At 39.5% G+C, this 15,886-nt stretch overlaps 1 protein-coding gene across 2 annotated transcripts in view; it reads left to right on the top strand.

Moving 5' to 3' along the window:
* LOC128696661 (lon protease homolog 2, peroxisomal) overlaps positions 1-13,672 on the top strand; it is a 55,657-nt gene extending 41,985 nt beyond the window's left edge. The window contains exons 13-18 of one of the 2 annotated variants that reach the window (XM_070094473.1): positions 2,677-2,781; positions 5,231-5,439; positions 5,565-5,777; positions 7,691-7,882; positions 8,696-8,806; positions 11,515-13,672. In XM_070094473.1, coding sequence (XP_069950574.1) covers positions 2,677-2,781; positions 5,231-5,439; positions 5,565-5,777; positions 7,691-7,882; positions 8,696-8,806; positions 11,515-11,643 — 959 coding nt within the window. In that variant the 3' untranslated portion in view covers positions 11,644-13,672. Of the gene's footprint in view, positions 1-2,676; positions 2,782-5,227; positions 5,440-5,564; positions 5,778-7,690; positions 7,883-8,695; positions 8,807-11,514 lie in introns of both variants that reach the window. The other variant, XM_070094471.1, reaches the window with a different exon arrangement.
* Positions 13,673-15,886: the final 2,214 nt, after the last annotated feature.

Here is a 15,886-nt window from a genome sequence, read left to right as displayed (position 1 = left end):
TTCTTGAATTTACACATTCATATTCTCTTTTCTCCTTCCATAACTGATCCTTCAACCTTACTGCTACCCCTTCCTTTGCTTTAACTCTCTCAGATGCTCCAGATTTAATCCCATTTATTTCCCCCCACCGAAACTCCCCTACCCCCTTCAGCTTTGTTTTGCTTAGGGCCAGGACATCCAGCTTCTTTTCCATAAAAAGGACCTTGAAATTGAGCTCAAAGTAGAGGAAATGTTCAGTTTTTGCTGATGTTCAGGAGTAAACAAATGATGTCATTGTCCAATAAGTGTCCAATTAGCCATTCTAATATGCAGTCATGAATGAGTTACAGTATTTATACAATTATTACAATAATACAGTAGTCTGCATAACAGTAAATCTTCTATTTTTTGTGTGAATAAAAATTCAAAATAGAAAGCAAGAGTAATATAAGAGGGGCCTGGAGGCATGACTGATGAACAGAGAAAATGTTATTTTAGTGCCAGGAATGTCTGCATTGTTCATTCTGGATCCTGTTTTGAAATTGGCATCTTTTTTAATTTGCTTGAAATTAGCCAAATTGCCAATTTCTGATCACTTTATTGGGTAGTTGAAATTGGTAAATGGGTGGTATCGACTGGAACAATGGAATTGGCCGAAAATAGGGCTCAAAGTGGCGTAAACATTGCCATGATCGTTAATTTCGCGAGAGTGTAATTCCATAAGTTGTCCATCAAATTTCATACTTTTGGTGTCATTAACATCGAGAAAAGATTCTCTTACTTCATAAGCAGGAATAATTATCTTTTTTCGAGAATTTTGCAACACTGACACACTTTAGGATTTGGGGTTGCAACAGTCAAAGGGTTAAAGGAATAAACCAAAAAGCCATCATTACACTTTCCTCGTGTGCCACAGCTCATTTTACCAGACACACTTAGAACACACATGTCCTCTAACTGCCAAGACAAATAGCATTCTGCACTGCTGGAAATGCTAATATTGAACAATAGCAAATGTCCAGCATTCTGTTTCACTTCATTATTGTTGCTACCATTCACCTGATTGAGCAGAATGGGAATGGCTTGTGATTTGTACTTTCCTCTTTTTTTCTTTGAAAATTTCTCATTGAATTCCATGCTCATTGTTCTCAGACAAATCAGGACTTAAGACAGCCTCCTCTCTCAATCAAACTGAAGTTGTGGTGTTCCACTGTAGTAGTTGTGAACTCACTCAAAATTGCAGTGTTTCTTAGTTGAAAAGACTTAAATGGTGCAATTCTTGTAGCTTTTCAATTTGTCCTTTTGGGATTGTTCCTATTCTTTCTTGTCCTAAGTCTTCAACCTTTATTTGTATTTTACTAAATCATCATCTTTCAACAAACCAGCTGTATCTTACCAAAGCAGGGTGGCCCAAAAAGAAAAATGAGTCTCTCTTTTCAACCTTAGTAATGTATACAGGAGAAGGGGTTACTAGCCCCATGCTTCCGGCATGCTAGTCGCCTCTTGCGACACGCATGGCTTAGGGAGGAAGAATTCTGTTCCACTTCCCCATGGAGGTAAGAGGAAATAAACAAGAACAAGAACTAGAAATAAAATAGAATAAAACCCAGAGGGGTGTGTACATGTATATGCTTGTATATGTATGTGTAGTGTGACCTAAGTCTAAGTAGAAGTAGCAAGACGTACCTGAAATCTTGCATGTTTATGAGACAGAAAAAAGGACACCAGCAATCCTACCATCGTGTAAAACAATTACAGGCTTCTGTTTTACACTCACTTGACAGGACGGTAGTACCTCCCTGGGCGGTTGCTGTCTACCAACCTACTACCTAGGATTTTACTAAATATTTCTTTCAACACACCGGCCGTATCCCACCGAGGCGGGGTGGCCCAAAAGGAAAAACGAAAGTTTCTCCTTTTACATTTAGTAATATATACAGGAGAAGGGGTTACTAGCCCCATGCTCCCGGCACTTTAGTCGCCTCTTACAACACGCATGGCTTACGGAGGAAAAATTCTGTTCCACTTCCCCATGGAGGTAAGAGGAAATAAACAAGAACAAGAACTAGAAAGAAAATAGAAGAAAACCCAAAGGGGTGTGTACATGTATATGCTTGTATATGTATGTGTAGTGTGACCTAAGTCTAAGTAGAAGTAGCAAGACGTACCTGAAATCTTGCATGTTCATGAGACAGAAAAAAGGACACCAGCAATCCTACCATCGTGTAAAACAATTACAGGCTTCTGTTTTACACTCACTTGGCAGGACGGTAGTACCTCCCTGGGCAGTTGCTGTCTACCAACCTACTACTTAAGATTTTACTAAATATATAAGAAAAATTATTAAAGAATCACTTATATGACCCTGGAATCATATTTTATTGGTCAGTTTGGAGGTAAACTAACAATGTGGTAATTTAAATTGAAAGACAGTTACAGAGCAAGCATTAGTGATAGTAGTATTTTGCTTTGTGTATGCCCTTGAGTCATTAACTTAACATTTTCCTTTGTATAGAGCTTTGTTATCACAATATAAAATTTGTCTTTTCTTCAGTTCTGTTGGAAATACACATTTGTATCCAATAATTTTAATGCTGAGTAGAAATGTGTTAAATTTGCACAGCTGTTATTCCTTTAGCTCTTATTTACCCTGTGAATGTTTTGTGCAGTTAATAAAAACATGGTTTTTCATAATAGTTGGAGAGTACACCAGAGAGGCTGGTGTGAGGACACTGGAACGCAAGATTGGAGCAGTGTGCCGAGCTATTGCTGTCCAGGTGGCAGAGAAAAGACGTGATCATGGTATGATGGTAGTATTTTAAATTTTGCTCATTTTATGTAGAGGTGAAGATTTTTTCCTTCCAGTAGTGACTATAGTATTTACCATGTGTATAGGTTTTTTACACCCCTAAAGTGCAAGAAGAATCGAACAAATGTTATTAGATCTGTTTACATGTATTACCATACAAAGCATAGTGTACTAGTTTGCAGTGAGATGATCCTGATCGGGTGATCCTGCCCTCATTGAGAAGGTGTTTTCATAAGAGGGTACATGATCCTGCCCCCATTCAGAATGTGGTCTTGCCTCTCTTCAGAAGTTGGCTTATGCAGAATGTTCTGAAAACATTAATGTTCTGAAAGTATTAAAAAAAAAAATTAAAGAAATTTTACATGTAGATTTTATCAGGATATAAATGAAGTGGTCACCAGGGGCTTTTGTTGATGATCAAGAATGTGTATATACAGTAGGGCCCCACTTATACGGCGGGTTAGGTTCCAGGCTGTCGCCAGAAAGCAGACATCGCCGGAAGGCAGAATGCCATTTTTTTCCATTTATAAACGCATATAAATGCCAGACAACAAGTTTCCACTAAATTATATTAAGTTAGTAATAGAACTAGGCATTAAAAACACACAAAGTAAAATACACTCACAGTAAATTCATTACTTATCTTAAAGTATTTGTAATCTTAATGTAGGGAGAGAGGTGAGTAGTACTTATTTGTAGGAAGTCAGGTGCAGGTAGCCCAGGTGTAGGTAGCACTGGCTCCCCATCTCATACTTAATATACGATATTTAAAACATCCCAGAGAGGTAAAATACATATACAGTACACTCATTATTTACCTTAAAATATGTGTAGTCTTAATATAGGAAGAGGTGAGTAGTATTTATTTGTAGGAAGTCAGTGTAGGTAGCCGGTAGGTGTAGCCCACCTGGGCTACACCTACCGGCTACCTACACTGTGGCCCAGAGCCATATTATTAACATCGACATGCCTTGTTCACTGAATTTAATATTTCTAACAACTACCTTTAGATGCCATCATAAACGAAGGTAGAAATAATGAATAATTCATGCCAAAAATTGTAAACAAAAGCGGAGTGAGGGAGTGGCTGGGCCAAACGCAGATTCATACACGTTTTCTCTGATGGCTGAACAGAGAAAACGTAATGTTGTCCCTCCACCCGGCTACCACACAGCTCCACAAGTATTATTATCAGAGCACACATAAAATATGCAATAAATGCCAGACAACAAGTTTACACTAACTTGTATTAAGTTAGCAATAGAAATAGGCATTAAAAACACAATAAAAGGTAAGATACACACAGAGTACACTTATTACTTACCTTAAAATATTAATATTAATGTGTGAGAGGTGAGTGGCAGGGTGTTTACTGAATAAAATCAGAATGGCACACCATCATCCTCTAACTTGGCACTTAAAGCAAGAGGCTTACGACTTCTCTTTTTATTACAGCTAACCTTAGACGCCATCGTCAATGAGAGCCAGCTAGTTATCGAAAGAGTAAACGAGAGAGAGAACGAGATACAGAGTTCAGACAATGTAATAGATATAGTCACGGAAAATGTAAACAAACCGGGTGGGGGGTGCCATATTTGAAAGACCGCTTGCCGTATAGCAAATTTTGGTCATAATTTGACATCGCCGTATTAGCGGAACACCGTAAGGCGAAACGCCATAAAGCAGGGCCTTACTGTATATGGAAAGCTGTATTAAGGGTTGCCTCATTAAGTATATTTAAATAGAAAAATGAAAGAAAGAGCAGGGAAGAAAGTAAGGAACAATGTTTGTGACTGGAGAATACATTAGTCACAAAATTATACAAGCTAAGCTAAAATAATGTAGGAAATCACCCAGTGGTATTGCATTGAAATGTCGTTAAAGAGAATTACAAATTTCCTTATAGAATTTTTAAAATATATTAAAAGTTTTATACCCCAGTGAACTTATTTATTTGGCTGCAAAAAGGCCAGTCACCTTAATGTTTATTGAGTGACATTTCTGTTGAGAGATTGTAGTGTCAGTGCATTTAGAGAGGATGGAGCAGCATAGAATTTCTAAGAGTGTACAAATCTGGAGTGGCAAAGAGGAGAGGTTGGGGTTAACTCAGGAGGGGTTGGAGGGAGGTTTTCAGTACTAGAGGCTTGAGCATCAGGCAGACTTCTACAGGTATGCTAGATTGGAATGAATGAAGATTAATGGTTTTATGGCTTGGTGTGCTGTTGGAGTGTGAGCAAAGTAACATTTTGAAAAGTTTAATGGAAAAACAGGTATCAAGGGAATGATAGTGAACATTTTCTTTTTTTATGGGGGAGGGATCATCCTGCTTTGGTAGAAGACATTAGAGTGTTAAAAAAAAATGCTGTTGTAAATACTGTACTAGTATTTTTTTATGAACTCTTTAGCGATTTATTTTAATTTATTTTTACGTTATCCTAGAAGATGAAGCTAAAACCTCAGAAGAAATGATAACAGAAGCTGAAGATCGTGATCGTAGAACAGAACAGCACGCTGATGAAACTCGTGAAATAGAACTTCGCCAGGAAGTTGGAGAAGTGCCTCAGCAATCTGGGATAAATCTTTCTAAGCTGCGAGAACACATGGATCTACCAGTCATTGTAGACCCAAAGTTGATTTATGACATTTTAGGGGTAAGACATCAAAAGAATATTTACAGAAATGAAGGAAAAAATTATATGCAAAATCAGATTTGTTGTAAATTTTTAAGTAGCTGAAGAGTGAAAAACATTAATAAAAATAATTGTATTTTCTACAGCCACCTATCTTCCAAAGTGGATTAGCAGGACGAGTTAGTGTTCCTGGAGTAGCAGTGGGTTTGGCCTGGACACCTGTTGGTGGCGAAGTAATGGTGGTGGAGGCATCACGTACTGTAGGAGATTCTGGTCTCACCCTCACAGGTCAGCTTGGCTCTGTCATGCAGGAATCAGCCAAGATTGCCATGTCCTGGGTCAGGCAGCATGCGTTTCTGGTAAGATATTAGTATTCTTCTTTCAGCAACCCAACTGTATCCCACCGAAGCAGGGTGGCCCAAAAAGAAAAACAAAAGTTTCTCTGTTTAACTTTAGTAATGTATACAGTATTATCTTCATTTAAGTATATTTATTCCAGCAGACCATAAATGGCCCAGATAATAATTTCTCTTGACTCTTGTCTTTAATGTTTTCTGCTGCTCAGAAAATCCTCTCCAAAGAGGCTTTTCTTCAGGCTACAATTTATTGTACTGCAAGTATTTATGTTGCTTCTGTTACTAAAGAAGCAATATCAGTGGGTGTGCCTGGGTAATAATGGTGGATGTTAGGCAAGACACGTATGCAGCAGTTAGGTATCTTTATTTCGAAACATTTTGCCTACACAGTAGGCTTCTTCGGTCGAGTGCAGGAAAGTTGATAGAAGCAGAAGAGACGTGAAGATGATGTAATCAGTCCATCACCCTTGAAGTTTGAGGTGGTCAGTCCCTTAGTCTGGAGAAGAATATTGTTCCATAGTCTACCGAAGAAGCCTACTGTGTAGGCGAAACGTTTTGAAATAAAGATGCCTAACTGTTGCATATGTATCTTACCTAACAACCTGTCGGTATTTTATACCATTTTAAATATTCAATAATGGTGGATGGGGGGGAAGGTGTGTCTGACCTTATCAAGGGCCTACCTGGAGTCTACCTGGAGGGCATTCCGGGGATCAACGCCCCCGCGGCCCGGTCCACGACCAGGCCCCCCAGTGGATCAGGGCCTGATCAACGAAGCTGTTACTGCTGGCTGCGTGCAATCCATTGTACGAACCACAGCCCGGCTGCTCCGGCACCGTCTTTAAGTATCTGTCCAGCTCCCTCTTGAAGACAACCAGGGGTCTTCCCGTAATGCCCCTTATTGCTGGTGGGAGGCTGTTGAACAGTCTTGGGCCCCGGACACTTATTGTGTTTTCTCTTAGTGTACCAGTGATGCCCCTACTTTTCACTGGGGGATATGTTGCATCGCCTGCCAAGTCTTTTGCTTTCGTATGGAGTGATTGCTGTGTGCATATTAGGGACTGGTCCCTCCAGAATCTTCCAGGTGTAGATTATGATCTCTCTCTCTCGCCTGCGCTCTAGTGAGTACAAGTCAAGTCCTTCCAGGCGCTCCCAGTAGTTAAGGTGTTTGATGGAACTTATACGTGCAGTAAAGGTTCTCTGTGCATTCTCTAGCTCTGCAATTTCACCTGCCTTGAGTGGGGATGTTAATGTACAGTAGTATTCCAGCCTAGAAAGAATAAGTGATTTACAAAGGATCATCATTGGCTTAGCATCTCTTGTCTTGAATGTTCTCATTATCCATCCTATCAGTTTCCTAGCCAGATTAACTGCTGTTACTAGCATACAGGTGTTCAGGTCTACCCCTTTGGAGAGATTGCTCTTGGGACTACCCTCTTGTTAATGGTTAAGTTTCCAGGATGAGAAGCTTGGGAAAGTGGGTCTTTGCACCAGCTAGTTTGAGAGTTGATGATGGGAACTTCCAATGTGGCAGTGTCAAAAACTGCTTCCAATGTGACAGTGTCAAAACTGCTGAGAGTTTGACCATCTAGCTAAGCACTAGTACTGTTGAGTGTCTGTTTAATGCCCTGTTTGCAACTGAGAGTCAGTGACCCTCTTAAAAGTGCTGTGAGCCTTGCTGCTTCATTTTTTTTTTTTAAGTAAGAACAGTAAGTGTATAATACAAGGTTAAGCCAGTTTAGAATGTATTTACCCTTTACTCAGCCAGCTTAATTCTTGGCTTGTACTCATTAGTACTGTTAGCATTGGACTAAAAAATGACAACTCTTGTACAATGTAAATGCCACAAAAAATAGCATATTTCTGATCATGGGTTTAGCAGTACCTGAAAACTAATAAAAAAAATTGTCTTACAGTTACAGCTAGACAAGGACTTCATGAAGGATGAGGAGATTCACATGCACTTTCCAGCAGGAGCTATCAATAAAGATGGGCCCTCTGCAGGAGTTACCATACTTACTGTATTAGTATCGCTGCTTTCCAACCGATGTGTTCGTTCTGATGTGGCGATGACTGGGGAAATTACTCTTAATGGAGTTGTATTGCCAGTAAGTCATCTTACATTATATAAGAATCCCTGATAAAATACCTATACTCTTTATATGATTTTTGTCTTGTTTATCAATTATGTCTTTTGCCACTTCATTTCTGGATTCTTGAGAATATCTCTTTCACTGTATGGAAACAGGTATTGTAGGACACTGGTAGCCATTTTAGGAACTACTAATTAATTTATCAGTAGAAGGGAGGGTTTGTATCTGTGCATGTTGGAGTGACGACAAATTACTAGCCTAAGTAGTTGTTTTGCTAGAACCCTATTTATTATCTGAGGTGTTTAGGCTTTTGTTATTTTTTAGTTTCTATATCAAATATTTTTAGATAATTTTAATTTGGCATGTAAATACCATGTCAAATTAGATACTCGCCCCTCAGTTAACGACTTAGGTAGAGAATAAAAATTGCATTTTCTTGTAGAGAACCATGCTGTAACCTGAGATTCCTATTATTTTTTTTGAGGGGAAGAGGGGATAAAATTCATAACTAAATGCTGCATGTGTGAGACAGTGGCTTCCCTCCCATTCCTCTCCTTTGTATACATTGTATCCATATGGGGTTAGTGCTCATGGCTGAACTGGTAGTGGCTTCAACTCTTACCCAGAGATCAAACCCCAGTCCTTCAGTGTGAGTGGTAATGTTAGGTATGTTTCTTGATATCTGCCTTTTTTTTTTGGGGGGGGGGGGCATATCCTTGAGCGGGGATTACGAAACCTTAATGAAAATAAGTGAGACAGCCTGATGATGGTTTTATTAGATTATCCTAGATTACCAACTCTAATCTGAGCAAAATCTTCAACTTGCAGGTTGGTGGAATCAAGGAGAAGCTATTGGCAGCTCACCGAGCAGGGCTTACCACTGTTGTTATTCCAGCAGCAAATAAAAAGGACCTTGAAGATATTCCAAATTCAGTTTTAGTAAGTTTCATTTATGTACAGTAAAACTTATTATATACGTTACATTGAGACCTTTTCTCATAATGCTACACTGGTACAGTATTATTATTAGTTTTGATTATAAAATATTGTTTTTTCATTTAGGTGACAAACTGTTAACTCAGTCTTAAAATATTATGTACTTTGATTATTTTTTTTTTTTAACTATCTGTCTCCCACCAAGGCAGGAAACACATTCACCATTATTCATTCAACAGTTGCCTTGCCAGGAGTGTGCAGATATCACAATTCAAATGACCTTTTGAACTTCAGTGTCCCCACTTCTCTTTTGGGAGCGTGGGCATTGCATTTCAAGAGGAATGGGGACTGAAGTCCGGCTAACCAGTTTTCCTAAATCCCTTAATTAATGTTACCTTCCCCACACTAACAGCATGTCAAGTCACTTGCTTGACTATTCCACTTCCTGACTACTCTGTGACTGAAGAAATACTTCCTAACATCCCTTTGACTCATCTGAGTCTTCAACTTCCAAGAGTGACCCCTTGTTTGTGTGTCCCCTCTCTGGAACATCCTGTCTCTGTCCACCTTGTCTATTCCATGCAGTATTTTGTATGTCATTATCATATCTCCCCAAACTCTCCTGTCCTCCAGTGTCGTCAGGCCGATTTTCCTTGACCTTTCTTCATAAAGCATTCCCCTTAGCTCTTGAACTAACCTTGTCGCAAACCTTTGCACTTTCTCTAATTTCTTGACGTGCTTGACCTGGTGTGGGTTCCAAACTGGTGCTGCATACTCAGTATGGCCTGATGTACATGGTGTACAGTGTCTTGAACGATTCCTTACTAAGGTATCGGAACACTATTCTCAGGTTTACCAGTTGCCCATATGCTGCAGCAGTTATCTGGTTGATGTGTGCTTCTGGAGGCGTGCTTGATGTTATACTCGCCCCAAGATCTTTCTCCTTGAGCAAGGTTTGCAGTCTTTGGCCACCTAGCTTATACTCTGTCTTCAGTCTTCTTTGTCCTTCCCCGATCTTCATGACTTTGCATTTGGCGGGGTTAAATTTGAGAAGCCAATTGCTGGACCAGGTGTCCAGCCTGTCCAGGTCTCTCTAAAGTCCTGCCTGATCCTCATATTTAATTCTCCTCATTAACTTCACATCATCTGCAAACAGGGACCCTTCTGAGTCTATCCCTTCCATCATGTCATTCACATATACCAAAAATAGCACTGGTCCTAGGACTGACCCCTGTGGGACCCTTCTCATCGCAGGTGTCCACTGTGATACCTCGTCACGTACCATGGCTCGTTGTTGCCTCCCTGTCAGGTATTCTCTAATCCATTGCAGTGCCCCTCCTGTTATACGTGCCTAATCCTCTAGCTTCTGCACTAATCTCTTGTGAAGAACTGTGTTGAAGGCCTTCTTACAGTCCAAGAAAATGCAGTCAACCCACCCCTCTCTTGTGTCTTACTTCTGTTACTTTATCATAAAACTCCAGAAGGTTTGTGACACAGGATTTGCCTTCCATGAATCCATGCTGGTTGTCATTTATACTCTTGTTCCGTTCCAGGTGCTCCACCACTCTCCTGATTTTACATACTATACATGTCAGTGACACTGGTCTATAGTTTAGTGCCTCTTTTCTGTCTCCTTTTTTTAAAAATGGGAACTACATTTGCCATCTTCCATACCTTGGGTAGTTGCCCAGTTTCAAGGGATGTGCTGAAGATTGTACTTAGTGGCACACACAGCATTTCTGCTCCCTCTAAGGACCCATGGGGAGATGTTGTCCAGTCCCACTACCTTTGCGGTATCAAGGTCACCGAGCAGCTTCGTCACCTTCTCCTCAGTTGTGTGTATGTCATTCAACACTTGTTTGTATATTCCTTGTTGGTGTCCCCCTCTGTTCTCGTCTCCACTGTAAATACTTCCTTAAATCTCGTGTTGAGCTCTAACATACCTCTTGATCATTTCTTGTGAGTTCCCCACCTTCTTTCCTCAGCCTGATCACCTGGTCTTTGACTGCTTTGTGTGTGTGGGGGGGGGGGGAGTGAGGGGGGTTGAGTGGGTTTGGGTGGAGACAAATGGTATTTGAGACTTGACAAGCTGTTGGAGCCTGAGCAAGGTAACAGTTTGTGAAGGTATTCAGGGAAACCAGTTAGCCAGACTTGAGTCTGGAGGTGAGAAGTACAGTGCTTGCACTCTAAAAGAGGAGTGGGGATCTTTGCAGTATGGAAGGGCATCTGAACTGTAGTATCTGTGCCTCTGTCAAGACAATCCCCTCAAGGAAGGTTCCTTGATGTTGGTGAGGGGCTCTTGATTTAGGGAATTGGATCTGTGCTCCAGTTCCCCGAATTAAGCCTGAATGCCTTCCACCTCCCCCCCCCCCCAGGCGCTGTATAATCCTCCGGGTTTAGCGCTTCCCCCTTGATTATAATAATAATAATAATAATGTCAAGACAATGATGGTGAAAGCATTTCTTTTTGGGGATACCCTACCTCAATGGGAGATGGCTGGTGTTAAAAAAATGAAATTATCAGAGATCAAGGCTGAATTACTAGAGCTTCATGGTGAGTGGAGTTTATCTACTGAAATAAGAGTAACAGAAATTATAGTATTGTATCAGTGCAAATTAAATGCAGAAATAAATGTTATAGCTTTTTCTAGTGCTGGTAAAAGTAGTTAGGGAAAATTTTCTATTGACTGTTGATTTTTTTTTGCCATTAGAATGAAATTGAAGTGGTGCTGGTGAACACAGTGGAGGAGGTCCTTCAGGCAGCCTTTGATGATTTCACAGACATCCTTGGTGAGAACGATGATGGAGTCCCAGCAAAACCTCTGCCTAGTAAACTCTAGAGAATTTACACTAGTACTTCATCTGGATCATGTTCTTGAGAGTGACTTCAAAATATTTTTAATTACAGTATTGTACTGGATTTATTTTATTTCAGTTATCACAAATTATATTTAAATATACATGTACATTGTATGTAATTTGTACATCTGAAAAAATATCAGTAAAAAGTGACAGCATAACCAAGTTCTATTATGTTTTTTACACACATCTGTGGAGCAACTAATTCTTTCATTGATGTGAATAAATTCATAAAAGCAATTAAATACGTATTTAATAGCTTCTTCCAGTCACGTTTTATTGTAATTTCTTCTCGTGTATATATTTTTTGTATTGCTCAGTGAAATAATACATAAATTTATCCTGTAGAAGTAGTTATACTGGTAACAATAGATTACAGTATATTATATTCACGTGGAAGTGCCAAACCTATAGGGATCATGCAACACCTGGGAAATAGGCAGAAGCCAGATTTAAATTGATCATTGGATCAAGAACTCTTGAATAGAGATCATAAATGTTATTAAAAAGGGAAAGATTCACATTAAATTCACTCAGTATTTGACCTGGGATTTCAGTTTCAGGCATTAATACAGTGGAACCTCTGATTACGAGTGCCCCACCATGCAAGTTTTTCAGGATACGAGCCATCACTGTCAATTTTTTGCTCCTGGATATGAGCCAAAATTCAGGTTGCGAGCTTCCCCCTCAAGGGAGGTTCCTTGATGCCGGTGAGGTGTTCTTGATCTAGGGAATTGGATCTGTGCTCCAGTTCCCTTAATTAATAATATACAGTGGACCCTCGGTTTTCGTGATTAATCTGTTCCAGAGTGTCTGATGAAACCCGAAAATCACGAAAACTGAAATAATTTTCCCCATAAGAAATAATGTAAATCCAATTAATCCATTTCAGACACCCAAAAATATTAAAAAAAAAAAAAAAAAATACATTTTAGATAATAACTATAGTTTTACATACAGAAAACGAGAATTATTATTATAATCAAAAAGAAGCGCTAAGCCACAAGGGCTATACAGCGCTGCAGGGTAGGGAAGGAAGCGAGGGTATTGGATGGCAGAAGGGAGGAGGGATGATCAGTAGGTTACAGAAAACAGCGGGGCTGGGGATAGTACGGGGGTAGCAAGAGATTGAAGTAGAAAGGTGGGTCCATCAGCGAGAAGGGAAGGTAAAGAGAGAGCAGCAGAGCGAAGACGACGACGGAGGTAAATTCTGTGTGCTCGTTGATAAAGTGGGCAGTCCAACAATGTGGCTGACTGATAATGGAACTTGGCAATTCTCACAGAGAGGAGCAGGGCGCCTCTCCATGAGATATCCATGAGTAAGACGAGTATGGCCAATGCGAAGACGGGAGAGAGTAGTCTCCCAACCTCGACACTGGTGATAAGAAGACGGCCAGTAACCTATACTCGGTTTAATAGATTGAAGTTTGTTGCCGAGCATAGTAGACCAACGTTGTTGCCAACGGGTGTGAAGTTGGGAAGATATTGCAGCAAAATAGTCCGTAAATGAGAAAACGAGAAATAGTGCTAATGAAATGGTTAAATGAACATTTAAATCACTTTTACCTTTATTGAAGAGTCTTGTTGGCACATGGAGGGAGCAGAGAGTATTGTTTGGAGACAGGACAAAATGCTTAAATATGATGCTAAGCAGGGGTTCCACTGTATCAGTAAGAATTTAAAGTGCTTAATGACAGATTCCCTATTCTTGATCCAAGGCACTGGGCCTATCTACTCCTTGGATCAAATTCAGATGCTGTACGACCCCTACAGATTTAGCACCTCCCATAACAAAATGAACTGCTATATTTGAGACATGTGCTTTCAATGGTAAATGATTGTATTCATAAAACATGAGGAATGGGGTACTGCTGAAGGGCTCTTTATCAAAAGAAATGGAGCTTCCTTGTACCAAACTTGATTACTTCCCATTCCCAGATGCTCCGAGTTTAGCACTTCCCTGCAATTATAATGATTTTGGTGGTTTAATAAGAGAGTACATGGTGTTTCCATGTTAGTTTTATTAACTTCAGCAATCCTCTCTGGTCAGTTACACTAAAACTGATTTATTATTTTGGGATGTTTCAACCCCTTAACTGAAGTCCTCTTCAGCAAGATACAGGACAAAGTGAACCTTACCTGTCAGTGGTGGATCAAGTAGAGTTGGTGGCTTGCATTTGGTACAAGTCATTGAAGCACTGTTTTGAGATATGGGGCAGGACTGGTTTCAAACTACCCTTGTACCATATTGAGATTTGATTTGAATGAAAGTTCCAAGATATTAGGTTTCACAAATAACCAGCACTTAGAGAGGAACCTTCAGATGATGCTTAAGTCTGCCCTGGACCACTGTAAAGTTGACTTGAAAATGGTCCAGAACAAACTGAAAGGTTTTCAAAAGTTACCTAAATGTGGGCTACTTTTGAATTATTGTAACCATGTTATTGACATGCATCTTACATTTAAGAGTGAATTGTTAAACAGTGATTTTAGCAGATTCCCAGTTAATTTTGTGGTTTTATTGTTAGACATCGTAGAAATGTAGTTCTGAGCATATTTTGTGTGTGTGTTCAATGATCTTGGTGGGTAGCTCTTGGCCAGTTTGCCCTATGTAAATAGAACAGCTATTACAAAGAATTTTATGGATTCCAAAGTGTTGAGGGATGTAGATTTCTTTGATCAGCTGGAGATGCCATTTCTTGGTGGAGTAACAAGTGATAACCATAAGACATCCAAAAATAAGGTGAGTGTTGTGGTGGTTTGGGATTGGGAGGGGAACTGCCTATGTAACAGCTTATATTAGCATTAATAGCTTCTAATTGTTTACATTAATGATCTGTTTTCTTTGAATATATCCAAGGAGGAAAGTTCTCCATTTGATCATTCAACCCTAAATTTGACATTGTTCAACTGCACAAACTGTCAAAACCTTGTCCCATGTAGTAAAGACATCCATTTTAATGTTCAAAGACATCCACCTACCTGTTACCAATCGTGTCAGATGGATTGATAAAAGCAAAATTGTTCTCTAAATACTCTATGTAAAGATTCTTTAATGGAAAGAGGGGATTACCATTATTACATTTTTCATTTTAAGTCTTATCAGTTGGCAAGATGATTTTCATTATTAGTAGTGGAAAATATTCCTGTGACAAACTTGTGGGCACAAAAGGGTAGATGTGGTATTGGTAGTCTTCCCTTTTCTGTTTTAGCAAATCTTTGCATGGACTATTTTGAAAGGAATCTACTTGCTTTTCTCAAACTGCCTGACATGATTTGTACAGTACTTTGCTACATTTGACAGGATTATGATGTTTATGGGAAAATGTTAAACCCCTACAGGGGTTATACAGCATATGGGGAATATGAAGTAATTAAGTAGAATTCCTATCTTTGGCCCCATGTCCCCTTGAGGGGACATGAGCCAGAGATAGGAAAATGCAAAGAATTAACCAGCTTAGACATACTCTTAAGGAAAACTTGATCCCTAGAATTCATTGTAAAGGAAACCTATGCATTCTTCAAACTAGAGTTTAATATACTTCTACTTAGTGTGAAGAACAGATCAGGTCTCTGTAGGACCCTTGAGGATTTGCAGCTACAAAAACTTACAATAAAAACGGTTTTATAAATCAGTCTGGGTAGCCAGGTTGGTTGATACAACTCTGAGCCACTATAGCTGACAAAAAGTCAAGACAAGAAAGTTGAAGCAACTTTGTTTTCTTGGTCTCATACTACAGCAATGCAAATACAGGAATAGTGATTATGATCCTAACAAAACAGATGGTACCTACAAACAGATCAAAAACTCAGACCTTGCAACAAAGAACACATCTGCAAAGGAGAAACTGCCAAGACCTACCCATCAGAATGACCGAACACAAAATATTGGTAAGATATTCTCTAGAGAACACTACAGCTTTCCAGCCCATCAGACAAGTAAACTTATAAAAGTATGCTGAAATTATTCAGAGTGCACACTGCACTTTCAAACATAAGATTTTAGAATGAACCCTCATTCAAACCCAACTTAAACAATTCACAAGGGCAGTAGAGACCAGATACAATTACAGTTTGCTCGTAAAATCTAAATTTCAGCCCCAGATCTCAAAACGACTTTAGTATAAAGCTTGCACAGCCCCCACTACACACACAACCCCACTCTTCTTCTATGCTTGATGTACCTCTGGTAAGTAGTACAATGTTTTCCTTTTAAATAGCCAT

This window comes from Cherax quadricarinatus, chromosome 46 (genome assembly GCF_038502225.1).
Source record: "Cherax quadricarinatus isolate ZL_2023a chromosome 46, ASM3850222v1, whole genome shotgun sequence".
Classification (NCBI taxonomy): Eukaryota; Metazoa; Arthropoda; class Malacostraca; order Decapoda; family Parastacidae; genus Cherax; species Cherax quadricarinatus.
The sequence above is the reverse complement of the archived record's forward strand: the minus strand, read 5'-3'. Positions and strand labels throughout refer to the sequence as shown.